The 26,202-nt window shown below is 33.5% G+C and overlaps 9 protein-coding genes across 9 annotated transcripts; 4 read left to right on the top strand and 5 right to left on the bottom strand.

The window, feature by feature from the left end:
• Positions 1-18: 18 nt before the first annotated feature.
• kif14 (putative kinesin-14) lies at positions 19-4,156 on the top strand (the record flags this gene model as incomplete). The annotated part of the gene is made up of 6 exons (XM_004357446.1): positions 19-283; positions 354-757; positions 851-2,152; positions 2,224-2,712; positions 2,799-3,050; positions 3,131-4,156. 6 exons carry the CDS (start codon positions 19-21, stop codon positions 4,154-4,156), a joined length of 3,738 nt encoding a protein of 1,245 aa, XP_004357503.1.
• A 76-nt stretch (positions 4,157-4,232) lies between these two features.
• Positions 4,233-5,011, bottom strand: DFA_02016 (uncharacterized protein; the record flags this gene model as incomplete). The annotated part of the gene is made up of 2 exons (XM_004357445.1): positions 4,233-4,658; positions 4,844-5,011. The coding sequence occupies 2 exons, from the start codon at positions 5,009-5,011 to the stop codon at positions 4,233-4,235; spliced, it is 594 nt and encodes a 197-aa protein (XP_004357502.1).
• A 948-nt stretch (positions 5,012-5,959) lies between these two features.
• Positions 5,960-10,156, top strand: DFA_02015 (putative calmodulin-binding protein; the record flags this gene model as incomplete). The annotated part of the gene is made up of 7 exons (XM_004357444.1): positions 5,960-6,192; positions 6,257-8,114; positions 8,169-8,380; positions 8,446-8,806; positions 8,863-8,939; positions 8,993-9,742; positions 9,802-10,156. The coding sequence occupies 7 exons, from the start codon at positions 5,960-5,962 to the stop codon at positions 10,154-10,156; spliced, it is 3,846 nt and encodes a 1,281-aa protein (XP_004357501.1).
• Positions 10,157-10,307: 151 nt separating this feature from the next.
• DFA_02014 (uncharacterized protein) lies at positions 10,308-14,346 on the bottom strand (the record flags this gene model as incomplete). Its single annotated transcript, XM_004357443.1, has 3 exons — positions 10,308-11,040; positions 11,122-12,855; positions 14,333-14,346. The coding sequence occupies 3 exons, from the start codon at positions 14,344-14,346 to the stop codon at positions 10,308-10,310; spliced, it is 2,481 nt and encodes an 826-aa protein (XP_004357500.1).
• A 122-nt stretch (positions 14,347-14,468) lies between these two features.
• On the bottom strand, positions 14,469-14,612 carry DFA_02013 (uncharacterized protein; the record flags this gene model as incomplete). Its single annotated transcript, XM_004357442.1, has 1 exon — positions 14,469-14,612. One exon carries the CDS (start codon positions 14,610-14,612, stop codon positions 14,469-14,471), a length of 144 nt encoding a protein of 47 aa, XP_004357499.1.
• A 338-nt stretch (positions 14,613-14,950) lies between these two features.
• Positions 14,951-17,270, top strand: DFA_02012 (uncharacterized protein; the record flags this gene model as incomplete). Its single annotated transcript, XM_004357441.1, has 4 exons — positions 14,951-14,964; positions 15,109-15,166; positions 15,482-15,517; positions 15,579-17,270. The coding sequence occupies 4 exons, from the start codon at positions 14,951-14,953 to the stop codon at positions 17,268-17,270; spliced, it is 1,800 nt and encodes a 599-aa protein (XP_004357498.1).
• Positions 17,271-17,700: 430 nt separating this feature from the next.
• DFA_02011 (uncharacterized protein) lies at positions 17,701-22,551 on the top strand (the record flags this gene model as incomplete). Its single annotated transcript, XM_004357440.1, has 8 exons — positions 17,701-17,849; positions 17,940-19,030; positions 19,094-19,147; positions 19,532-20,502; positions 20,558-20,808; positions 20,892-21,211; positions 21,493-22,084; positions 22,149-22,551. 8 exons carry the CDS (start codon positions 17,701-17,703, stop codon positions 22,549-22,551), a joined length of 3,831 nt encoding a protein of 1,276 aa, XP_004357497.1.
• A 307-nt stretch (positions 22,552-22,858) lies between these two features.
• Positions 22,859-24,921, bottom strand: DFA_02010 (uncharacterized protein; the record flags this gene model as incomplete). The annotated part of the gene is made up of 2 exons (XM_004357439.1): positions 22,859-23,985; positions 24,024-24,921. 2 exons carry the CDS (start codon positions 24,919-24,921, stop codon positions 22,859-22,861), a joined length of 2,025 nt encoding a protein of 674 aa, XP_004357496.1.
• Positions 24,922-25,226: 305 nt separating this feature from the next.
• On the bottom strand, positions 25,227-26,177 carry DFA_02009 (uncharacterized protein; the record flags this gene model as incomplete). Its single annotated transcript, XM_004357438.1, has 3 exons — positions 25,227-25,378; positions 25,476-25,505; positions 25,778-26,177. Coding segments are annotated over 3 exons (582 nt in total), but the record flags the coding sequence as incomplete, so codon positions are not given.
• Positions 26,178-26,202: the final 25 nt, after the last annotated feature.

Raw genomic sequence — 26,202 nt, 5'->3', positions numbered from 1 at the left:
CAACTAGTTATAAATGAAATGACAACCGATTCATTAAATGATAATGTAAAGGTGTGTGTCAGAACTAGAGCATGTCTAGGTGGAGAAGTGAACAAGAAGAATTGTTTGACTTCACTGCAAGGTCAGAATGCAGTGTTGTTACAGTCTAAACCTGATCCCAAACTATTCACATTTGACTATGTAGCCGATGAATCAACTTCACAGGAACAGATATTCGATCAGATTGCCAGACCAATCATTGACGCTCATATCGATGGTTACAATGGTTGTATATTTGCATATGGTATGACAATCTAGAAAATTAAATTAGATAAATAGAATATATACAACTAACCATATTTACTTACTTGTAGGACAAACTGGTAGTGGTAAATCATATACTATAGTTGGAGCAGAGGAAAGTGGAGGTGTGTTGACATCTGATTTGCGTGGTTTGATTCCTCGTACATTCCAATACTTGTTTGATCATTTGAATGATCATCATATCGATAGTTACAAATGTACTCTATCATTTTTAGAATTGTATAATGAGAATATCATTGATCTACTCGACCACACTCAAACCAATCTTAGTATTCGTGAAGACATTAAAATTGGTGTCTATGTCGAAGGTTTGAAAGAGGTTGAAATCAACTCACCAGAGTCTGCAATGGAACTACTTCGAATCGGTACAAATAATCGTCATGTTGCTGCAACTGCTATGAATTCAAGTTCATCTAGATCTCATTCCGTTCTAACTCTTAATTTAGAATCAACTGTAAGATAAGAAATATAATAGTAATAATATTTAATGAATGTAATATTAATATTAATATTAATATTACAATATTGTATTTATTTATTTATTTAGACAAAGACAGAAGATGGATTAACAAAGACAAGGTACTCAAAATTAAGGTTGATTGATTTGGCAGGGTCGGAAAGACAAAAATGTACAGAGGCAGCTGGAACTAGATTAAAAGAGGCTGGTAGTATCAACAAGTCATTGTCGGTACTGGGGAATGTGATTCGATCGTTGGTGGAGATTGCTAATGGCAAGCCGAGACATGTGCAATACAGAGACAGCAAATTGACCTTTTTGCTAAAGGATTCGTTGGGTGGTAACAGTAAGACGTATATCATTGCGACAGTGTCTCCCAGCGACATGTATCACAGCGAGACGTTGTCAACATTGCAATTTGCACAACGTGCCAAACATGTTAGAAATATTGCTATTGTCAATGAAGAGGCGTCTGGCAATGTGACTCTGTTGCAAATGGAAAACAAACGATTAAAAGAAGAGATTTATAGAATGCAACAAAATGGTGTGGCAGCTGCTGCCACTGCTCCCATCGACGTACTGCCTGGCTATCCAATGTTGCAAATGGTCGATCCTGCCGCACACTCTTTTGCACTGCGTAACTATGATTTGCAAGTACTCCACTCTACCGCCATCGACCGAGCCAACAAATTCAAAGAAGAGCGTGATATGCTGTTTAATAGGTTGAGACATTACAAACTGCTCATTGAAAAGAAAGATCATTTCTTGCAATCAACTCGTTTCGTATTAAAGTTGCGTGAAGAGACTATTACACGTCTCTCTGGTAAATCATCGTTGACAACCTATGAAGAGGATCTTAAAGAAGAGATTGCAGAGTTAAAGAAACAGGTTGCATTTCATCCAGACATTACAAAAATTGCAATTGAGAATGTTGAACTCAAAGAAATCATCAAAGAGAGAGAAAATCCAGATGAACAATTGGCAGCTCTCAAACAACAAATTCATGACCTACAACAAGAAGTTAGAATATTGTATGGTGAAAAATCAGAGCTTTATCAACAATTGGAAACAATCTCTAAACATCCTCAATCTCAACCACAACAACCAAACAAGACACCAATCAAACAAATACCATCTACACCATCTACTCCATTGGTAGAAAGACAAAAGTACAAAGAACTATTAGACAATTATCAATTACAATGGGAAAAGGAAAAGAAGGAAATTGAACAACAATATCAATCATTACATCAAAAAAATATTCGTCTCTTTTCAGAATATGAAACGATCAAAGCAATGCATGATGAATCGGAACAATCACTTCATAATCTTCATACAACTCATGAAAAAGAAATTGAAAAGATTAATTCAAGTAATGATAATTTTGTTAGAGTATGAGAAAAAAATAGATAATAATAATAGAATTGAATATTTATTAACTTTTGTTTATTTTTGTTTTTTAGATACTTAAAAATGCACATACACTTCAAATTGAACAATACAACAAAGATAATTCAGATAATAATCAAGAATCAAATGAATTGATTAAAGAATTGACAGTGAATATTGAAAAGTTGGAAAATAATAACAACGAATTGAGTAGTGAAAGAATTAAATTGATTTCAGAATTGTTTGAAAAGAATGAACAAGTTAATCAATTAAAAATTGATTTGGAATCAACTAAACTTTCAAATCAAAGAATGTCTGAAGTATTTATTTCAACTCCACTTCGTAGTCAAATTAAACAAGACGGTGAAGTTGAAGAAATGAAAGAACAAGAAATAGAGGAAAAAGGACCAATTAAATTTAATCTTCCAAAAGAAGAACAAGAATCTATCATATTGGAAAAGAATACAATGATTGAACAATTACAAAATCAATTGGAAATGTCAAAAACTCAATTACAAGTTTATCAAGATGAATTGGAAAACAAAGATCAAATTATTCAACAAGTAAGAAAAAAATTAATTAAATCAATCAACAAAAAGACTATATATATATTAATTAATATTTTATTTTATTTTGATTTATTTTATAGTTTGAAAATACAAATAATGAATTATTAGAAGAAAAAGAAGTATTAATGAATGAAATTGAAACATTAAATCAAAATCAAAATACCTCATCTTTGGAAGATGATGGTAAAAATAATAATAATAATAATGGTATTTTAGACATTCAAGAAATTATAAATTCCAAAGAAGTTCAATTAATATTAAATGAAAAACAAGAACAATTGGATAAATTGGTAACCATTCAAAATGAAAATGATCAAACTATTAAATCTTTGGTATGTAAATCTGAAACAATCGAAACTAACAAAATCAAAAAGAAATATTAATTTAATTATTTTATTTTATTTTATATTAGAAACAAGAAATTAAAGAACAAAATGAAAATATTATTAATATATCAAGTCAATATCAACAAGAAACAATTGATTTGTCATCAAGATTGTCGACAATTAGTGAAACTATACAGAAAAAGGAACAAGAAGCATTGGATACTCAAAAAGAGAGAGAAATGGAAATATTAAATTTGAAATCAACAATGTCAGAGGAATTTGAAACAAAACAACATAAATTGGTTGATTCTATCAAAGTAGAGTATGAAAGAAATATTTCACTACTCAAAGGTGAAATTGAAAAAGCAGTTTCTCAACACCAACAACTCCGTCAACAAGAAAGTGGATGGGCAGAGAAATACAAGGAATTAAAGGTTGATTATGACCAAATGGTTGATCAACTTGAAACCTATCATACTAGAATCGCTGAACAATATGATGAAATATTCCATCTCAAAGACAAGTTAAGATCAAATAATAATAATAATAATAATGATTATTATAGTAGTAACAGTAATAGTTTTAGTAAACCAAAGACAACGATTCGTGAAGAGGATATAATTATTATTTCAAGTGATGAAGAAGAGGATGATGATGAGGATAAGGTTTACCGTCCGTCACCTTCATCTCTTGCCTATCATAATGATCCTTCTAATTCCAATATCGATGATATCGATTTTAGCAAGATTATAGTTAAAAAGGAACAAGGTGATGAATCTTATCAATCAGACGATGATTATGATATGCAACAACAACAAGAAGAAGAAGAACTTAATTTATCAGAACTTGGCAATAATAATAATAATAATAGTTATCAACAACAACAACAAAAAAAGGTTGATGAAAGTAAAAGATCATCAATCGCAACAAATGATGATGATGATGACCAAGACGACGAAATGTCAGGTGACAATGCAATCATGTCAAATTTATCAATCATCTCACAATTGGGTGAACTTGAACGTTCTTTTCATGGTAACAAAATGAACAACAATAACAACAACAATACTTCTACTTCATCTTCAAATAGATCAACTTCATTTGATAAATAAATAAATAATATTATTTCATGGGTTTTGAAATATACAAATGAGGTTGGCAATTTTATTATTATTACTAGTTTGTTAATTATGCAAGGAAACTGGTTATACCAGACAATAAACCAAAACATATGCTTCCGATCGTAACCCACCACCCGATGTAGGGTCCGAATGTAAGGGTTGATTTCATGATGTTTTCAGATGATGCCATAAAACTGGTACAGTAATCGTCTTTGAATGGTATCAAGAGACAAGAGTTATCCTTGTCAAAGCCTTTAGTGATTCCAAAGAATGTGAAAAAGGCGATAGCTGCCAAGATGGCAATGGCAAGACCTCCGATACCCGACAAGATACGGATGAATCTACTCTTGCTAATGATTCCAATGATCTGGAAGATGGCAGTACCCAAAGCTGCAAAGGCTGCAGCTGTCAAGAATGAAAGTGATACTGTAAATACTTGTTTTACATTCTTGTTATTGTCGTCATAATCGTCTTCTGATATTTGTTCATTGTCCTAAATAGAAATGGAGGAAAAAAAAAAAAAAAAAAAAAGTGATTAGAGACATGACCTTATTTATTTTTAGATGTTTTTCATTGAATGCATCATTTTTTTCATTTAACCGAACTCTACTCCTCCCTCTCTGAAGAATAATATGTGTTTCGAGTTATTGGATGGTTGATTGATTATATTATACTTACAGAGTTTGTTAATCTGTATTTTGTCCAATAGTAATATGTATTGATGTCATCGTCTGTTGTAGGCTCGAGGACTACTCGATACCATGGGAATGAATAGGCTACTGCAATACACCCGATGGCTAATAAAGTCAAGAAGAGACTACCTGCTAATTTTGCGCGATGACCCATGTTGTTGTATGATCTGTGTTATTGATTAAAGTATAGTTATAAAAAAAAGGTTGTAAATTGTAATTGATTGATTGATTGATTGATTGGTGATAAGTATGTTTACTATAATATGTTATATATTAATCTTATCTGTATGAAATGTATTGAAATAATAATAATAAATATTTTAGTGATTGAGAGAGGGAGAAGAGTTGGGTTTATACACTTTTGGGTTTTAGAATAATAAATAAAATAAAATATTAAAATAAATGAAAAAAACACAAAGTATTATGAATGACGAAGAAGTAAGGGTGCGATTAAAATAAAATTATTATTAATATAACTGCGTTTATATTGTGCGACCCTACGCTCAGCCTACACCTTTTTCAAACTATTTATTTATTTTTGATTTTTTTTTTAGCAGCTGATAACCCTTTCAAACCTTGAGACTTTTTTTTAGAGTGGTGGTAAAACAAAGTGGTGTTGTGAAAAAGAATAGTTATTAGAATCTATCTCAGCATAACCTAACCTTTCATTCTTTTCTTGTCTTTATTTGTTTATTTGTACGACTCTTGCAATGGTGAGAGTGGCGTGCGTGTATAGTCTTGTGTTGATATGCACCAATATTTTTATCTCAAAACGTCACCACCTGATATTTGTGATATGACTTGAGTTCTGTTTTTCTTGAGGGTTGACGACAACCTCATAGAAGAGAAGAAATATGGTGTCGAAACACAGATGAGAGCAACATGGTTAGATAGGATAGTAGTATAGTGGGTCGGGTCCCAATACAAAAAATGAAGCTTGAGCGTGTATTCCAAAAAATTAAACAATAAACTAAGTATTTGATGTTTTTATGTTAAGTGAAGTGCACTTCAAATACATATATATATTTAAAAGAGAACAAGAGATAGAGAGTCGACTCATCAAAGATATTAATCGATAGAGCAAAAGAGTTGTTTCTGTATTATGGAGGAGAGTGCACACATACAACAAACCTCCCTTAAAGACAATCATCAATCAACATCCCCTGATCTGTCTTCATTACAATCATTGAAGCTTGATGATGACTATAATCAACCTCTATCAGTTGGTGTATTACCATCATCATTACAATCATTGGTGTTTGGTTATTACTATAATCAACCTCTATCAGTTGGAGTATTACCATCATCATTACAATCATTGGAGTTTGGTGATATGTATGATCAACGCCTGTCAGCTGGAGTATTACCATCATCATTACAATCATTGAAAGTTTGGTAGAGACTATAATCAAGCACTATCAGTTGGAGTATTACCATCATCATTACAATCATTGGTGTTTGGTGCCAACTATAATCAACCACTACCAGTTGGAGTATTACCAGCATCATTACAATCATTGACATTTGGTTGGTACTATAATCTACCTCTACCAGCTGGAGTATTACCATCATTACAATCATTGGTGTTTGGTATTGAATATAATCAACCTCTATCAGTTGGAGTATTACCAACATCATTACAATCATTGGTGTTTGGATATGAATATAATCAAGCACTATCAGTTGGAGTATTACCAACATCATTACAATCATTGGTGTTTGGTTGGAACTATAATCAACCACTATCAGTTGGAGTATTACCAACATCATTACAATCATTGGTGTTTAGTATTGAATATAATCAACCTCTATCAGTTGGAGTATTACCAACATCATTACAATCATTGAAGTTTCGTGGTGAATATAATCAACCACTACCAGTTGGAGTATTACCAACATCATTACAATCATTGGTGTTTGGTAAAGATTGGAGTATTAGATATAATCAACCTCTATCAGTTGGAGTATTACCATCATCATTACAATCATTGGTGTTTGGTTGGAACTATAATCAACCACTATCAGTCGGAGTATTACCATCATCATTACAATCATTGGTGTTTGGTGATGACTATGATCAACCTCTATCAGTTGGAGTATTACCATCATCATTACAATCATTGAGGTTTGGTGATTACTATAATCAACCTCTATCAGTTGGAGTATTACCATCATCATTACAATCATTGAGGTTTGGTGATTACTATAATCAACCACTACCAGTTGGAGTATTACCAACATCATTACAATCATTGGTGTTTGGTATTAGATATAATCAACCTCTATCAGTTGGAGTATTACCATCATCATTACAATCATTGAGGTTTGGTGATTACTATAATCAACCTCTATCAGTTGGAGTATTACCATCATCATTACAATCATTGAAGTTTGGTGATTACTATAATCAACCTCTATCAGTTGGAGTATTACCATCATCATTACAATCATTGGTGTTTGGTATTGAATATAATCAACCTCTATCAGTTGGAGTATTACCATCATCATTACAATCATTGGTGTTTGGTATTAGATATAATCAACCTCTATCAGTTGGAGTATTACCATCATCATTACAATCATTGAAGTTTGGTGATTACTATAATCAACCTCTATCAGTTGGAGTATTACCATCATCATTACAATCATTGGTGTTTGGTATTGAATATAATCAACCTCTATCAGTTGGAGTATTACCATCATCATTACAATCATTGGTGTTTGGTAATAGATATAATCAAGCAATATCAGTTGGAGTATTACCAACATCATTACATACATTGAAGTTTCGTGGTGAATATAATCAACCACTACTAGTTGGAGTATTACCAACATCACTACAATCATTGATATTTTGTGCCGATTTGGGATCAAATCCCTTAAGATTGTTTGTTGATTTCAACCAATCAATTAGTGTAGTCAGAAACTTCATTAAATTGGGATCATATGGGCTCATAAAACTTAGTAAGGCAGTCCATCTAATACTTTCAGCAACATCTCCTTCAAAACAACCCATTGCGATATTAAACAACAATAATCAGCAAATAACTTTCAACTCAAATCCCAACTGTATTAGCTTTGACTCCACCCAAATATATGCATATCCCATCACAGATTTCATCGATTCTAAAGGTGTACAAGCATATCCTATCACCAATTTTATTTCAGTCAACAACAAGAAATATTTCAAATTGCACACTTTCCCATACTCTGCCAACCAAGTAATTTTGGTGATGTGCGAATCCTCAAGTGAATTGGTAAGCTAAATCTCCAAACATTCAATACGATCGCCAACTAATGAATTTATTTAGTATGTTTACAAAGAAATAGATTACTCTAATAATCCAAAGATCTATGATCAAGTACAATTTGAAATCACGACAATGAAGCTATTCATCGGTGACGATATGTTTGTTCAATACAAAGATCACCAAGATGATACTCATTCAAAAAAGATATACCTTTTAACCCATTTCTGTGAAGGTGGTGATTTAGAACAATTATTTCAATCAATCTATAAATGGTATGATATTCCAATATATTACTATTATACCAATACTTTAACGAGAATATTCACAAAAAAATTAGGAATGAATCAAAAAAAGAATATAAGCCATATACAGAATATAAATATATTTCCGAATCAGATATATGGCGACATATTCAAAGATTATTTCAAATACTTGAAAAACTATCTCTTCACAATCTTGCACACCTTGATATCAAACCACTCAATCTATTTATTGGACATGACGGTCAAATAGTCCTTGGCGATTTTGGTTGCTGTCACTATTTCAACAAACAAAATCAATCAGCTCCACACCCCCCGACTTTAAATCCCACCTCAGAAAATCAAGATAATAGCGGTACTGTCGACCAAACAGCACAATACATAAGTATGATAGCTGCAACACTTGCTTCTCGTGGAACACATGGATATTACTCGCCTGTATGTTTTCATCCTTTAATAATATTTCAGACAACTAACCATTATTCGTTAAATAGGAATCAAAACAAAAGATTTATTACGCTTCAAATGATATATATTCAGTTGGATCAACCCTTTTCCATTTACTTTCATGGTAATTATATATTCTTCAACTTAAAAATTGGATAGTGAACTAACTGTTTATAGTCATCCAGATGATATCGAGAAAAGGAGAGAATTTATCAAGAACCACAAAAATAACAGCTTTGATGCCGATCATATTAAAATATCAACAGATAGATACTCTCCAAATTTAATTAATTTTGTCAAGAATCTATTAACCGCAACACCTCAAGATCGTCTTTCATTGGATGATTTGAAAGGACAAATAATCAATGAACACACACAGAGAATCACATCATTTTTCATCAATCAACAACAAATTCTATCAAACACAACAACATTAATATTGGATGGTGAGTTTAACAGTCTTCTCAAAGGATTACCTCCAAAAAAACTTTTAAAATTATCATTATTGGGAAAATTTGACCAACCAATTGGATGGAGTGACATTCCTGATAGTGTTGAAACATTAATATTTGGATCATCATTTAATAGTGAAATTAAATCATTTCCAATGACATTAAAAATTTTGGTACTTGGTAAATCATTCAACAGAACATTGCCTATACCTCAATTAGCTCCCACCATCCACATAACCAGAGACAGAGAATTTAGCAAATATGGCCATTTTATTAGCCACCAACTCCATAACATTTGGCTAATACCAAAAGTATTTAAGGATTGGACACCAGATCAAATGAAGAGTGTCAATATCTACCGCTGCAATGATTCTGATCAGGTAACCATCAGTTCATTTATAAAAACCAACGTTAGGGAGTCAAATTTAATGTTGACAATTGGTGACAAATGTTATGGAGTTGGTGAAGTCGAGAGGTATGTAAATCTGATTAATGCAACTGAAACGATTATTCTAACTATTTTTTTTTCAATAGGAATAATAATATGCTGGTGTGGAAGTTTGCTGATACCAAATTATCTATCAATCTAGAAGATGTCAAAGTAATATCGCATGTTCGCGCATCAACACATCCACATTTATTTTGTCAAATCGACAAACTCAAATTCGAAGAAATCAACCCACAGTTTGGAGACTGCCAACCAGAATCGGAATTTCCTGTCAAGGGAATGAAGAAATTATTTGAATTGGATGAAGACAATATCCATCAAGAGTTTGAACATAATCATCAATATCTAAATATTAGATTGATTTACATCAAACCATCTACACTATCAAACTTGAAATGGATGTTCAATTATGGATGGGATTTGATTTTCACACCAAATTGAACAAAACTAGAAGTGTAATAAAAATTAAAGGACATAATCAAAGTAAGCCAGTTCCATATTCTAACTCTAAATGTTGTTGGAATAATTTAAAAAATTTGTTTTATTGTTGGAATATATATATATTTTTTTTGATTTGATTTAATTTTTTTGTTTAATTGGAAGATGGACCGACATAGTTGGGATGATCAGGTTCCATAAAGATCTTTTCCTCAACCTTTGTGGTGGTTATGACTTGGGCGGGGATAGTCTTTTCCAACATGGTGGTTTGAGTGGCCATTTGGGTGACTGGAGCCATTTGGGTGGTGTGGAGGATCTCATTGTTTGGGATTGGGTGGACATCACGGTCAAGGGCAGGAGCAACGGTTGGGTAAGTGTTGTTGACCTTCTTACCGGTGAGATTGGCCATGAATTGGTCTCCAGCATTACCAGCCTTCTTCTTGTTGGCCTTTTCCTTGCTCTTTGATTTCCAGGCGGCAACACGTTGGTTGAGAAGAGCCTTCTTACGAGCAGAGTCTTGCTTGGCATTGTTGAACTTGGCAACCATCTTGTAGTCAGTCTCGGCAATGGTTTGAGCCAACTTTTCAGCAACAGCCTTTTCAATACCGCTCTTGATACGCTTGTAGAACAACTTGTAGATGATCTTGTAGAGGATTCTGTGCTTGCAACGCGACAAGTTCAAACGGATTCTGTCAATGTGACAGTAGGCGTCCAATACCTGGGTCACTCTTTGGCCTCCGCTACGAATAAGACGTACCTCGGCACCAACACGCATACCTCTACCATCGACAAAGACATCGGCCAAACCACTGTCTCTCAACTTTGGGAATCCTGAACGTTTCTCATAAGCCCAATGTAATTGTTCAATTCTTGCACGAATTGCAGTACTAAATAAAAAATAAATAGAATAAATAAATGTTAATAAATATGAATTATAAATAAATATATATATATTTTAAATTACATACAATTCAATCCAAACAATAGTATCTGGATCATGAACGGAAAGAGTGTACGGGTCAGTGTTTGCTTTGTGGGCAATTTCGAAATGGATGTTTTCGGGGAGAAGTTCGACGGAAGAGAGGTTGATGTTTCCGATACGATAGGCAACATCCTTTGGAGCATAGACACCCGATTGAGAGGGGATAGAGATGGTTCTAAACTCTTCGAGGAGGAATGGAACAAAGAGCATCTTGAGATCGCCCATCAACTTGAGGTCGATGGCAGAACGACCTGGGACGGGGTGGAGATCGAGGTAGAGTTGCTTGCAGTGTTGGAAGAAACGACTGTTGAGCTCGTCGGTCATGATACCGTCCTTGAGGAGGGTGCTCTCAGAGGCAAACTTTTGGAGAGCTGGGGTGTTGCGAGTCTCGGTGATGATGACTTCGGCACGAGCATACATGTCACGGAGAACCTTACGGGTGGCGGGGTCGTCCATGAGTTCGGGACGCTCCATGATCTCCATCGAGGTTTGTTGGAGGTCGTTAAAGAACTGGGTGTATTGGGGGTTGGCACGGATGGTGGCCATCGAGTCTTGGCCGTACATGACGACCTTGTCGACATCGGCGACCGACTTGTCACGGATGAGCGACTGCAAGAAGATCTTGATGTTGTCACCGAGCGAGTTGAGGTTCTGGTTGCCCGAGATGGCCTTAAACTTGGGGGCAGCGATCTTGGACTGGAGCTCGGCTTGCTTGCCAATGTCCTGGGTGAACGAGCGACCGCCGCTGAGGAGATCGTGCCATGCTTGGCTCTGGGAGAGTGTGCCAAACGACTTGAAAAAGAGTTCAAACACAATCTCACGTTGCTCGGCGAGACATGGGTTCTTACTGTCGAGGACGAGCATGTGGAGGAACTTGGCACCCTCACCCAAGAGACGGATGATCGAGTCGGACGAACGCAGGTCGCTAAAGAGACGACCACCGGTCGACAACATGCCCTTGCTCTGGTCGCCGGTGGCGAGCTTGACAAAGGTCTGGCGCCAGTCGGTCATCATGGTCTTGAGCTCGGCGTCGTTGCCGAGGTCCGTGCCAAACGACATGAGGTTCTTGGCGATATCCATGACCTGCTTGTCGGTGCCACGTGTCTCGGTGATGAGGATAGCGTCGGCAAAGATATTACGCACGTCGTAGATAATCTTTTTGGTACGGTCGTCGGTACGCTCACGGAAGATACGTGTCTCCATAAGACGCTCCAACGAGTTGAAGTGACGCTTCATTTGGACAATGACGGGGACATTGGTGGTGGCGGCGTTGATGGGGTTTCCAGCACGGTCCAAGATGGGTGCATCAAATGCACCACGCACTTGGGTACGTCCAAACTCGTCGTGGTACTTGGCGGCACGTGGGTCCTTGATGTGACTCTCATTGACACGGCTTCCAGAGGCATAGTCGTCGTTGACACGGAGGTTGTCCTTGCCCTTTCCCTTTGAGCTGCTGGCCTTGGCCTTTCTGTTGAATTCATCAAAGTCGCCGTCATAGACATGGTCGTCGACGGCACGTTGATGCAAACTCTTCTCCTGGTCCGATCTGTAATCGACCGAGGTACGACGTGAACCCTTGGATGACGATCCGTACGATGCGTCGTCGTGGTGGAATACCTTGTCCTTGAGTGATGTCTTTTTACCCGATGATACATAATTTTCATCAGTGGTTCCTAATTTCCGACCCTTACCTTCCATTTTGGTAGTTTTTGATCTCATTCTATAAAAATAAAAATTAAATTAATAAATAAATTAATATATTTTTGGATTTTTTTTTTTGATTTATATAAATATTATTATTATTTTGGTTGTTTTGTTTTTGATGTCGTTATATATATAAATATTTGTATACTATTTACTAATCTACTTATTCCTTAAAATAAAAGATAATTTTAAAAAATTATCAAATTGAAATTGAATTTCAAAAATGTGGAATGTTGGAAATATCTGTGCACATATATATATTGATATGATGAATGTATATTGCTATATAACAACGACAAAAACAAACAAACAAACACAATCTATATTATTATATTATATTATTTCTTTTAATTTGTACAAGTCTATCTATTTTTTTTTTTGGTACATTATCTATTATTATTATTATTATTATTATTATTATTATTATTATTATTATTATTATTATTTTTGTTCCATAGTTTAGTTTCCTGTCCTGTATTTATTATTATTATTTATATTTATATTTAAATAGTTTTACCTTTTTTTCTTCTAATGGTTAATTAATTAAACCACTTGCTTTGTAAATAAATAAATAAATAAATAAACTGGTTTCTTTTTTCTTTTTTTTTTTTATAATATTATGATTATTATTATATCGATAATATTATAGAGTTAATTGTATAAATTAAATGTTGGTGTTGATGAATTATATATTTTTAAAGTGAATAATAATAAATAATAAAGGAATGAATGCAATTGCAAATGAAGCTCTATACTGTCGAGACGACCCACCCCACTCACCCACACCACAGCCAAACAGAGAGACGTGTTATAGGATGACATATACTGCAGTAGCAATGATAGGGAAGGAGCATCTGGATTCTGTCATCGAGCATTTCCAAATTAATTATTTTTAACTAATCGTTCTAGTGGTGTAATACGTGTGTGACGACCGAATCCACCCCCTCCTCCTCTTTTGATTCATTCATCGCGTATATCGGAGACTATCATTGCTAAATCTACTGTGCGTATATAGCTTGCTTTTAAAAAAAAAAAAAAAGTATTGTATTACCATATTGACTACTACAATAAAATCGATATGAGTAAATCAATTGTGTTGAGTTGTGTGTTTTGGATTATGTGTTGTGGAGAAGGGGTTTCTTTAATTTTTCGACACTCACTCACTCTTGTCAATAGATCGCATAGATAGATCAATCACTCACCATTTTTTAATCTATTCTTCCAACCATGTATGCATTGAGTTATAGCTATGTTGTTGTTGTTGTTATACAATCTATGTTGTGTTGTTATTATCTATTTATCTATGTTTTAGTATTGAATTATAATAATAATAGTTTGTTTCGTATCTCCTCCTCCTCCATCATACTCCTCTAATGATGATGGTGATTATAGTCATCTTAATGTATTAATAATAATTAATTAATTGTTGGTTATGCAAAGATGTTAATGAAGTGATCTTCCCAAGTTCAAAAAGTGGGAGTTTTTTAAAAAACAAATAAATTATCATTTTTTATTTTTATTATTATTTCTTTTTTTTTAAAAAATCATTTATACAATATGAATCAATTCGAATTGATTATAATTTAAATTGATTTAAAGGGATAGTTGGAATGATTAAAAATTCCTATCCTAACAAGTTGGGGTACATCTGTCATTGCAAGCTTCGTCATCTACATCACAAGCAGAGCAACATGGAGCAGCCATTGTGAGTTGTAGCATACCGAGAAGAGCGAAAAGGAAGAGAACAATGAAGATTAAGAATTTAGAGTCCATTCTAGAAATATTAGAAAAAAGGGGATAAAAATGTTTAAATTAGTATTTCCAGTTCCAATGATCATTAAGGTATTATTATTATTGTTATTATTACTTACTTATTGATTAAGATTTGGTTGATTAGAGAATTTAAATTGAATTGAATGAAATAATCAACTTTCCATGGACATGGTATTTATATGTTTCCATGGACAATGGCCTAGTTGATAATTTAAAACATTCCAAGAACTCAATCATAAAGGAATTGGTGAAACATGTGGATCCATGTACATTTTATCCAATCAAAAACAATGTAATGTGGAAAATTACAGACAAATTCAGATAATCAATATGAAACAATGAAATTTACAAAGTATAAACCAATAACAGCGGAAATTGAACGTCAGATATTTTTTTAGGTCCATGCCCAAACCGCGTGCAACGGTTCGAATGTACTTTATCCGTAAGGTGTTTTGGCTCTATGATACATTGGGGGGATTTATCTCTCCTTTTAAAGGATGATTGAAAGTGGATGGATAGTTGCACCTGGTGCTACTAGTGTTGTGGTGGCCACAGTAAGTTTAAACTTATTTTTTTTTTTTTTTTTTAAAAAAGAGATAATAAGTTTATACAAATAAATAATTTATGAATATTATAATCACTATAATGAAAAATACAAAAAACAAAAACACCTTTATTAAAGGTGGGAATTAATAAAAATAAAAATAAAAAATAAATAAAAATTGACCTAATTTTCAAGTACTCTTTGTTTGTCTAGACAGCTGATCAGTTTTGGTAGGTCAAGTCATCCAACGTTTCTCAAATTATAACAACAACATATTTGATACCAACCAAAGAATCATCAACATCATGACTTTGATCACTTAAAGGATGACGTGTATCGTCATTCAATCATAGTCCTCATTGTATATATATATATAAATATATAAATAGATAGATAGATACTTTATAAAGAGATAAATCAAGATGAAATGGATTAGTACTAGTACAATCTTCATCATCAGTAGTTTAGTGATGATGATGATCATGCTACAAATTCATACAACTACAGCTACAGCTACAGCTTTAACACTCTATGTCAATGTTAATAGTACCAATACAAATGCTACTTGTGGTGCTACGATAGCTTTGGCTTGTCGTGATATTCAAAGTGCATTTGATTACTTTTATGCTACTACTAGCAACAATAGTACTTTGTTGACGATTGAAATGGAGGGTGGTGTATACCAAGCTGAAAGAAATGCAAACTTTGCAATATTCAATCAATCGTTGACCATCCAATCATCGTCTCTTGACAACAATCAAGTCATCATTGACTTTGGTAACGTCGTACAGGTACCATTCTACTTTATTCAAGTTGTAGTCCCACCAAACGCTGTCAACACATACAACCAGACCAACGTCACATTGACTGGCATCGTATTCCGAAACCTTCAAGTTTCAATCAATCAACCGGGTGGAATATTCTACACACCTGATGCATCGGCCAATGTCGCATTAACTGTCAATTACTGTGAATTCACCAAGTTGACCTCTTCAAAGGGTGTCATTTGGGTGCAGTCTGCCACACCAAACTCACAACTCGTCATTTTCGGGTGTACGTTTAACTCGGTCCAAGCCAATAGTACTATTGTTTATGCTCCCAAGATGAGTATTCAAGTCAATCAAACTACATTTCAAGGATGTACAAGTCGATTTGTTATCTACCAAAAGGGAGGTGTTGGTGTTTACGACACTAACCGATTCTCTGACAATGTAGTAACGACCACCGAAACACGGTCAACTGGAGGTATCTTGATGCTATACAACAATGACATGGAATTGTTTAATACAATGGTCAATTGTGTATTCACCAATAATACAGTGGCCAGTGGTGCATTGATACTCGGTCTCCAAAGCATGACCATTCAAACGACCTCTTTTACCGGTAATTACAATAGTACTGCGCTGATGTGTGTCTACTCGATCGTTAGAATCTACAATAGTAAATTCATCAACAATGCAGGTTACTATGGTCAAGTCTATGCCTCTCAAGACTGCACTATTCGTATCTACCAGTCTGACATGATTGGCAATTCAGCGGACTCGATTGGTGGTGCCATCACGCTGTTTGACTCGTACCTATACCTCAATGGTGTAACTGTAAAGGGTAACAGTGCCACTGGTAACGGTGCCGGTATATATAATAGTAATTCACAGTCTGATATACAGTATTCAACATTTCAAAACAACTATTCAGGTGCCAATGGTGGTGCAATCTATTCCAACGAATCAACCATCTCTGTCAACAACTCTACATTTACTAGCAACCAAGCAGCTGAATATGGAGGTATTATAGAATGTATTGGTTACTCTATCATCAATATTGACAACAACACATTTTCAAACAACGTTGATCTTGCATCAGACAAGACATCTTTACCTGTCCATTGCGAATCTGATTGCAGTTCTTTCGGAAATGATAGTTCACCAGATCAACAATGTGACAATAATACATCTAACAATCCAACAACAAATGGTTTAACAAATGGTGAGAAAAGTGCAATTATTATAGTTCCAATTGCTATAGTTGCCATTATCATCATTATTGCAGTTATTATTAAAAAAGGATTACTCAAAAGAAATAATTATAATTATGATTATTCCAGTATTAAATAATAATAATAAATAATAATTAATAAATTAATTTTAATAGCGAGCTTGTTCAAAAAAAACAAACGTTTGGCTCATTGTTTTGGGTGTAATGTTCGCAGCTATCCGTGGACACTGTGTTATATGTTTCTTAAATATACAAGAATATAGAACAAATAATTATAATATTGTTAATAATATTCTTTTTGTTTCTCAAATTTAAAATACCAGTATTATATTTTTTTTCTTTGTTTTGAAATTTCTTCTCGATTTCTCTTGATCTCTTTTCGATCGTGGTAGCATAAAAGACGATAGATTTTGATTTTTGTATCATCATTATTTATTTATTTACATATACAATCGATTGTAGTTATTGTATTTGTACAGTTGTTGTATAGTTTACAAGCTTGTATTATAGAGATTTATATATAAATATATATATAGAGATAGAGAGAGAATGGATTATAAACAAAGAAATTCAACATTATTCCCATGGGATATTACAATTCAAGATTGCAGAGAAGCAACTGCCAATGTACCAGGGTTCAGAGAAACAAATAAACAAGGTATCATTTGTTTCAATTATGATTATGCTACTAGAAATTCGTATGTCAAAATTAAAGAAAGATACACACTCTGTACTACAACACACACTCACACAATTATTCACACAATTATTGTTTATTTATCATTTAGGTTTCCATCATATTCAACAGATGAAAAGACAAAATTCCTTTTAAAGGTTAGAAGAGAATGTAGAGGTATATTGTTTGAAGAGACAACTGGAAGACTGTTGTGTAGAAAGTTTCACAAGTTTTTTAATATCAATGAGATGGAAGAGACACATCAAGATAAGATTGATATAACACAGCCACACGTGATTATGGAAAAGTTGGACGGTAGTTTGATCGCACCTATCTACTTGAAGGATACAGTGTCGTGGGGATCAAAGGCTGGTGCCACAGAGTTGTCGGTCAAGGTTGAAAAATATATTGCTACCAAGACTGGGAGCATCAGGTACGACGAGTTTGCCGCACATTGGTTGAAGCAGGGATACACACCAATGTTTGAGTGGTGCTCAGAGTCGCAGAGAATCGTGTTGTACTATGCCGCCGACTTGTTGGCTTTGACCGCCATTAGAAACATCAAGACAGGTGAATACATTCCATACGATGATATGGTGAAATCGGCCGCTGAATTCTCTGTGCCATACACTGGAAAACTCGAACAAAGCGCTCACCCCTCTTTAAAAAACTGCAAGAATACGGCAGAGTTGTTGGCAGCCGTGCAAGCAATGAAAGATATCGAAGGATACATTTTACGTTTTGATAGCGGTCACGTGTACAAGATGAAGTGCGAGTGGTACTTTGACCTGTCAAAATCATCGTCGATCAATCTCAACCAGGAAAAGGATATTTGGATGTTGATCTTGGACAAGAAGCTCGATGATACCGTCGCTCAGTTGTCTGCCATGGGACCCTTGCCAATCCGTTACCAGAGAATCCAACAGTTTGCCATCGACTTGTTTGCCGCCATCGAACAGACATCGTCTCGCATCATTGAAAATTTGGCACAGTATCGCAAGGAAGGTAAGCTCCGCAAGCATATCCAAGGTCTCAGAGATATCCCATCGTTTGAAAAGAAAATGATTTTCCATCTCTGGGATGACGAGGAAGATGAACCAGTCGCCGTCCAAAAGAACAAGGTCACAAGAAATATCATCTCGCTCATCAAAACGAATTGTTCAAGCTCTAGTAAATTGGATGAGGCAAGAAATTGGATTGGTGGTATTAAATATACTGAATTTGATTAATTTAATATAATAAAAATAATTATAAATAATAATAGAGATCAACGGCAAGTGGTTCAAGTAACAGCGGCTGCCGTGAGTTGTCATGGTGCTGGTAGAATGGTCATTGGGCTCTGGATCGATCTGCTGTAACAGGGTTCAAGTGGTTGTCAGTCTTCCAAAGATCTTTTTTAAAAATAAATTGCTGGCACTAAAAATTAAAGAGATTTTTATGTTACTCTTATTCGAAATGAGGTTTGACCCCCTTCCAATTGCGTCCAGCTCGCAAAAAAATTAAAAAGACTTTTATGAATTAAGGAATTTTTCACTACTTTGCAGAATTGTCAAAAAAAATATCTGAGGGTGCTTCATTATTATTATTGTACCTTTTAATTGATATCGAATCAGGGACCATTTTACTCAATGACGAAGAGCAAGCAGCACACACAACAAACTTCTAATGAGGTATATATTTATGAATATAATCAACCTCTATCAGTTGGAGTCTTACCATCATCATTACAATCATTGATGTTTGGTGATGACTATGATCAACCTCTATCAGTTGGAGTATTACCATCATCATTACAATCATTGATGTTTGGTTATTACTATAACCAAGCACTATCAGTTGGAGTATTACCATCATCGTTACAATCATTGGTGTTTGGTGATGAATATAATCAACTGCTATCAGTTGGAGTATTACCATCGTCATTACAATCATTGGAGTTTGGTGATGAATATAATCAACCTCTATCAGTTGGAGTATTACCATCAACATTACAATCATTGAAGTTTGGTGGAGGTTATAACCAACCACTATCAGTTGGAGTATTACCAACATCATTACAATCATTGGAGTTTGGTTATTACTATAACCAACCGCTATCAGTTGGAGTACTACCATCATCATTACAATCATTGGAGTTTGGTGATAGATATAATCAAGCACTATCAGTTGGAGTATTACCATCATCATTACAATCATTGGTGTTTGGTAGATTCTATAACCAACCACTATCAGTTGGAGTATTACCAACATCATTACAATCATTGGAGTTTGGAGACACCTATAATCAATCCAGAGATTCAATACCGTCTTTAAGACTTTTAGTTGATTTCAACCAATCAATTAGTTTAAGCAGAAATTTCCTTATAGTAGGATCGTATGAAGTCATAAAACTTCCAAAAACTACATATCCTCTGATTCTTTCAACAACTTTTCCACCAGATTCTGATTATCATGTCGATGAATTTGATATTTTGACCAATAACATTCAATCGGAACAGCTAATTACAACTTTAAATCCCAACTCAATCAATTATGACCCCAAACATTTAATGTCATATCCTATCAGTCACAGAGATTATATTTCAATCAACAACAACAAATATTTCAAATTGCACTCTTTTCCATACTCTACCAACAAAGTAATTTTAGTAATGTGCGAATCTTCAAACGAATTGGTATGTATTAATAATGTAATTAAATGATGATACATCCTGCTAATTTATCCAACAGTATGTTTACAAGGAAATAGATTACTCAAAGAAAAATCAGAATGAAATTGAAAACAATAGGAAAGAAATAGATCAATCAATCTACGACAAAATACAATTTGAAATATCAACAATGAAACTATTCACCAACGACGATATGTTTATTCAATACAAAGATCACCAAGATGACATAGATTCAAAAAAGATAAATATTTTGACACATTTCTGTGAAGGTGGTGATTTAGAACAATTATTTCAATCAATCTATAAATGGTATGTTATTGCAATATATTACTATTATACCAATACGTTAACGAGTTCAAAGCTCTAGATCATTAATCAAACAAATCTTTTAGGAATGGATCCCAACAAGGAAAACAAAATCCAGAGTATAAATATATACTTGAGTCCGAAATATGGGTCTATATTAATAGATTATTCCAAATACTTGAAAAACTATCTCAACACAATCTTGCACATCTCGATATCAAACCACTCAATCTATTTATTGGACATGACGGTCAAATAGTTCTTGGTGATTTTGGTTGTTGCCACTATTTCGTTGATCAAAATCATTCAGTGGATCATGCAATCAATGACACTGCCGAACAAACAACACGATATGCGAATATAGTGGCAACTTGCATCCCGTGGAACAAGCGGGTATTACTCTCCTGTATGTACCCCCAAATATGATGTACATTATTTATTTTGCATCTTAACAATTGTTTATGTCATAGGAATCAAAACAAAAGAAATATTTTCCCTCAAGTGATATATATTCAGTTGGATCAACCCTTTTATATTATTACATTTACTTTCATGGTAATTATGTCATTTTAATTATTACAGGATAAATCCCAAATTAAATTTCCAATTAATATTATAGCCATCCAGATGATATTAAAAATAGAAAACAGTTTATTGAAAACCACAAAAAACACAACTTTAGTGCAGATCATATTAAAATATCAACTGATAGATACTCTGACGATTTAATTAATTTTGTCAAGAAACTATTAATCGCAACACCTCATGATCGTCTTTCATTGGATGATTTGAATGGAGAAATAGTCAACCAACACACACAGAGAATTTCATCATTTTTAATCAATCGAAGACAAATTCTATCAAGCACAACAACATTAATATTGGATGGTGAATTTAACAGTCCTCTCAAAGGATTACTTCCACCAACACTTTTAAAATTAAAGTTATTGGGAAAGTTTAATCAACCAATTGGATGGAGAGACATTCCCGATAGTGTTGAAACATTAATATTTGGACCATCATTTAATAGTGAAATCAAATTATCTCCATTGTCATTAAAGATTTTAATTTTAGGTAAATCATTTAACAAACCATTAGTAGAAGAAATGCCTAGTTTCTCATTGTTCCTTAAATATAGGAATTCCAATCGATATAATATCTACCGCCACAATGATCCTGACCAAACGATCGTCAATTCATATATAAAAAACAATGTTAGGGAACCAAAAGCAATCTTATCAATCAATGAACAATGTTACGGTATTGGTTCAATCGAGAGGTACGTACTATCTCGCAATACATGTATTAATTATAGAAATTATCCTAACCATAAATTGATTTAGGAATGATAAATTGTTAGATTGGATGAATAATCACACCAAATTCTCTATCAATTTAGGCCATGTCAAAGTAATATCACATGTTAAGGTATCAACACACCCACATTTATATTGCCAAATCAATAGATCAAAATTTGAACAAACCAACAGGCACTTTAGAAATTTTAATATGGATTCCCAAAAATACAATAAGGAAATTAAGAAATTATTTGAATTGGATCAAGACAATATTCATCAAGAGTTTGAACATAATAATAATAATCAATATCTAAATATTAGATTATTGATTTTAAAGCCATCTCAATTGGATGATACAGTGAATCTTCTAGATGTTCTATCAAATCAAGTCTTCAATGCGACTCCATCTCCTGATAAAACGAATCAGAATTTTACAAAAAAGTTTTAGTTTATCAACAATATTTTAATCAAATAAATTCGGGTACAAGAAGATTTATTTTGTATCGCTATTTAGTTGCAATAATATTATTTTATGATAATTGAACATTGAATATATTGAAAAGGCCTCTTTTTTTTTTTATATAATATGTGGACTAGTCGCATTGTGGTCCAACCAACCAATGTGGCACGATTGCAGGTGAACGAGCTCACGAGCGCGGCATCACTGCTCTCTCTCTCTCTCTCTTTCTCTCCTTTACCCGCTAATACTGTATCGACTTCTTTTCAAATCGGTAATTACGATTGTCCTGCCAAATTTACAAACATAAAACCAAATACTTTGAATTTAAATTTTCTATTATTTCAAATGTTGTACTATTATTATTATTATTATTATTATTATTTACATTGTTACTATTATTATTATTATTATTTACATTATTATTTACATTATTACTATTATTATTTCTAATATTGATTTGATCGAAAATCAATTTACCAAAATTACGAAGATGTGGAATATTATTATCAATTCTAAGAGCTATTGATCTTAATTTTGATGATTGATTTCTATTATTTAATGCCGAAACTATTATATTAATGTTGTCTCTATTACTATTATTTTTATATACTAGTCTTTCCAACGTTTCATTTTGACCAATCGTATCAAATATTTTCTTTCTATCGTGATGTTCTAGATAGAGTGAGAGTGATCTTAACACTGGAAACATATTTAGATATTCTACAATTTCATCCGTTCTATCGTGTCTGTACAACATTAAATCCAAACTTGTTAAACTCTCCAATGATGTTGGGTTAAAGTGAAATAAAAGTGCTGTCATTCTATTATTTGTCATTATTTGTTGTTGTTGCGGTTGTTGTTGTTGTTCAAACAATGATAAATAATTTAAAACTTTACCATTTAATAATTGATTGATTGAATAATCATTATTAAATGAATAATCCCTATTATTATTATTATTATTATTATTATTATTATTATTATTATTATTATTATTATTATTATTTACATTATTATTTGGTTGATTACTAATATTTAAATAAAGTGAATGAATATTAAATAAATATAGTTGTTTTGATAATAAATGATTTAATATTAATCTACATTTGCCAAATGATTTAATTCGATAGTTTGAAGATTGCATGAATTGTAGGAATGTTTTGGGTGGTGTAAATGTATTGTTTTGTGTTGGTACTAATTTATAGAGTGATTCAAATCCAACAAGAACCATCCAATCAAAATTTAATGCAAGTGATTCTTCATCTTTAATTATTGGTTGAGCTGGTGAAGTGGATGTAGAAGAGGATGATATAGGGGGAGAAGATACACCTAATCTAGTTCTTGTATTTCTAGGTGTATTGAATCCCCAAGATAACTTTAATACTCTTAGTGTTGATTTAATTGGTTGATGAGTTGACAATTCTTTAAAAGATCTTGTATTACAAGTGGATTACTATTACTATTACTATTAATATTACTATTACTATTAATATTAAAATTACTCTTTAGGTGTAGATGAGTAAGTGTGTTTCCACGATCGACTATGAACCGTGTCAGTGTATGTGGGACATGAGCCATATCACGTGGCTCTAGTACAACTGACAGTCGACGTAGTTGTTTGGTGTACTGATCCAGTATACCGAGATAGGTTGGTAGTTTACAAGAAACCTTGTACTCTTTTCGATCGAGGTAGGCATTTCGATCTTTTATAAATTGACCAGACTCGTGATAAAACGCTCCGTAGAGGTTCGGTATGAATGAGAATCTTTGTTTTGGGTGCCCGACATAGTTACTATCGTATCTCATCACTCTTGATAGTGTCACACTCTTGATAGTATCTTCACCGATAAAAGGAGAGTACCGTGAGAATTGAAGGTTCAAGTCACCACCGACCACCAAACGTTCTTGTAACCTTCTAACTATACTCTTGTCTGGCATCCTTTCCAACTTGTTCATTATTACATTCAATCGAGATGGACCTGCCAACAGACTGTAGTAACTCTTTAATGTTGATACTACCGTGTCGATTGGATGAAATAATGAAAAGTTGACTGTAAACATATTGTTGGTGTAGTATGTTGATACGTATCTAAACCATGACCAACTAACCATTGCTATTCGTTGAATAGATATTGTGTTTATTCTAAATGTGTTGTTGTCTCGTTGATGCACATCTGATTCTGATCGGTGTTGACTGCCGCTGTATAGTGAAAAGATCGATGAGAAGAGTATTGCATTTGGTTTACTATTGTTGTTGGTGATGCTTGATTGTAGGTGGTTTGATTTCTTGTCTAATAGTATATATTTGATGATTTTAAATTGTATTAATTCTTGTAGTTGTAGTTGTAGTTGTTTCATTTTATAAATTAGAAATATAATACTCGAAAATTTATAAGGAAAATATCATGAGATGTGAAAAGTCAAAAAACATGCACTCAAAACCGAGTGATCATTGTAGTTAAAAACAGTAAAGATAAACCATTATCTTTACACTATTTATTTGTTCTATTTTGGAAGAAACTGTAACCAATGCATAGGTCTCACTGTTATACTACATATTCTTGACTTTACATATGTAAAGTAATATCATCCCCTCATAAAATACTTCTTGCTACGGAAGCGAGTGATATCATCATATCTAAGGATCTGATGCACTCTGCATTCTAATCATAAGGGTGATTCGGTTGAATGGTGTATGATACGCAGAGTACCATAGTGTTGACACACAATCTACTAAAATGGGGACCAAAGTAGTGTATATCGGAGGGTTTTGGAAGAAATAAGCTCAGGTGAGCGGCACGGGCGATGTTGTTAGCTAAATACATATATTTATAAACACCAACCTCATACACATTTATATGGTGCATGTGCTCTTCATGGGGGTTGCTTTTTGGTCTAATCAGGCTACTTACAAACATGATTAGCGGTGGCATAACCGGGGACTCTATAATAGGAGAAAATTGATAGAAATTGGTTAAAATATAGTCCATGTATGCCCTGGATAGGATGGATAGGTAGAGCATATGTTCTATTAGGGTAGCACACAAGCTGGGGATTTTTTGTGGTTGTTTTGATGGAAAATAAATTAATTTTTTCCATTTTTGTTACTATTATTTCCAGGTGTTATATTACAATTATTTTTTGCCTAAAATAAGAAAAAGTTAAATAAAAATGTTGGTTGTACACTGTACTTGTTATAAATATGAAAATATACCTTTCTTTTGATTATGTTTTGATGGAGTATATGTAGTTGGTGGTTTGATATTTGTTCTAGAAGAGGTAGCCCTATTTGTGGGGTTTTGATGATTATTTTTTGTTTCTTTTGTTGGAATTGGTGTGTTGTTGATTGGAATGTCTGGTAGTACTATATCTGTATCATTATTATTTGGTTTGTTATTTTTTTTCTTATTTTTTTTTTTGGTTTGTTTTGGTGAGTGTAATTTTGGAAGTTGAGGTGATTTTGGTGTCTCGTTCTCTTCTACATAGTCCGAAACAACTGCATCATGTATATTTGTCATTCTTACAACACGTAGTATTTCAATTGTAGTAGTTTTTGATGTTTCCTGTTGTTTTTTTGGCTTTGGACCCTTGTTGGCAGGTGTTTCATGTCCAATCTTTGTTTCTTTGTTTGGAGCTTGA

The sequence above is a fragment of the Cavenderia fasciculata genome, assembly GCF_000203815.1.
Source record: "Cavenderia fasciculata unplaced genomic scaffold Scf_Dfasci-G-b-126g04.f1-5, whole genome shotgun sequence".
In the NCBI taxonomy this organism is placed as follows: Eukaryota; Evosea; class Eumycetozoa; order Acytosteliales; family Cavenderiaceae; genus Cavenderia; species Cavenderia fasciculata.
The sequence above is the reverse complement of the archived record's forward strand: the minus strand, read 5'-3'. Positions and strand labels throughout refer to the sequence as shown.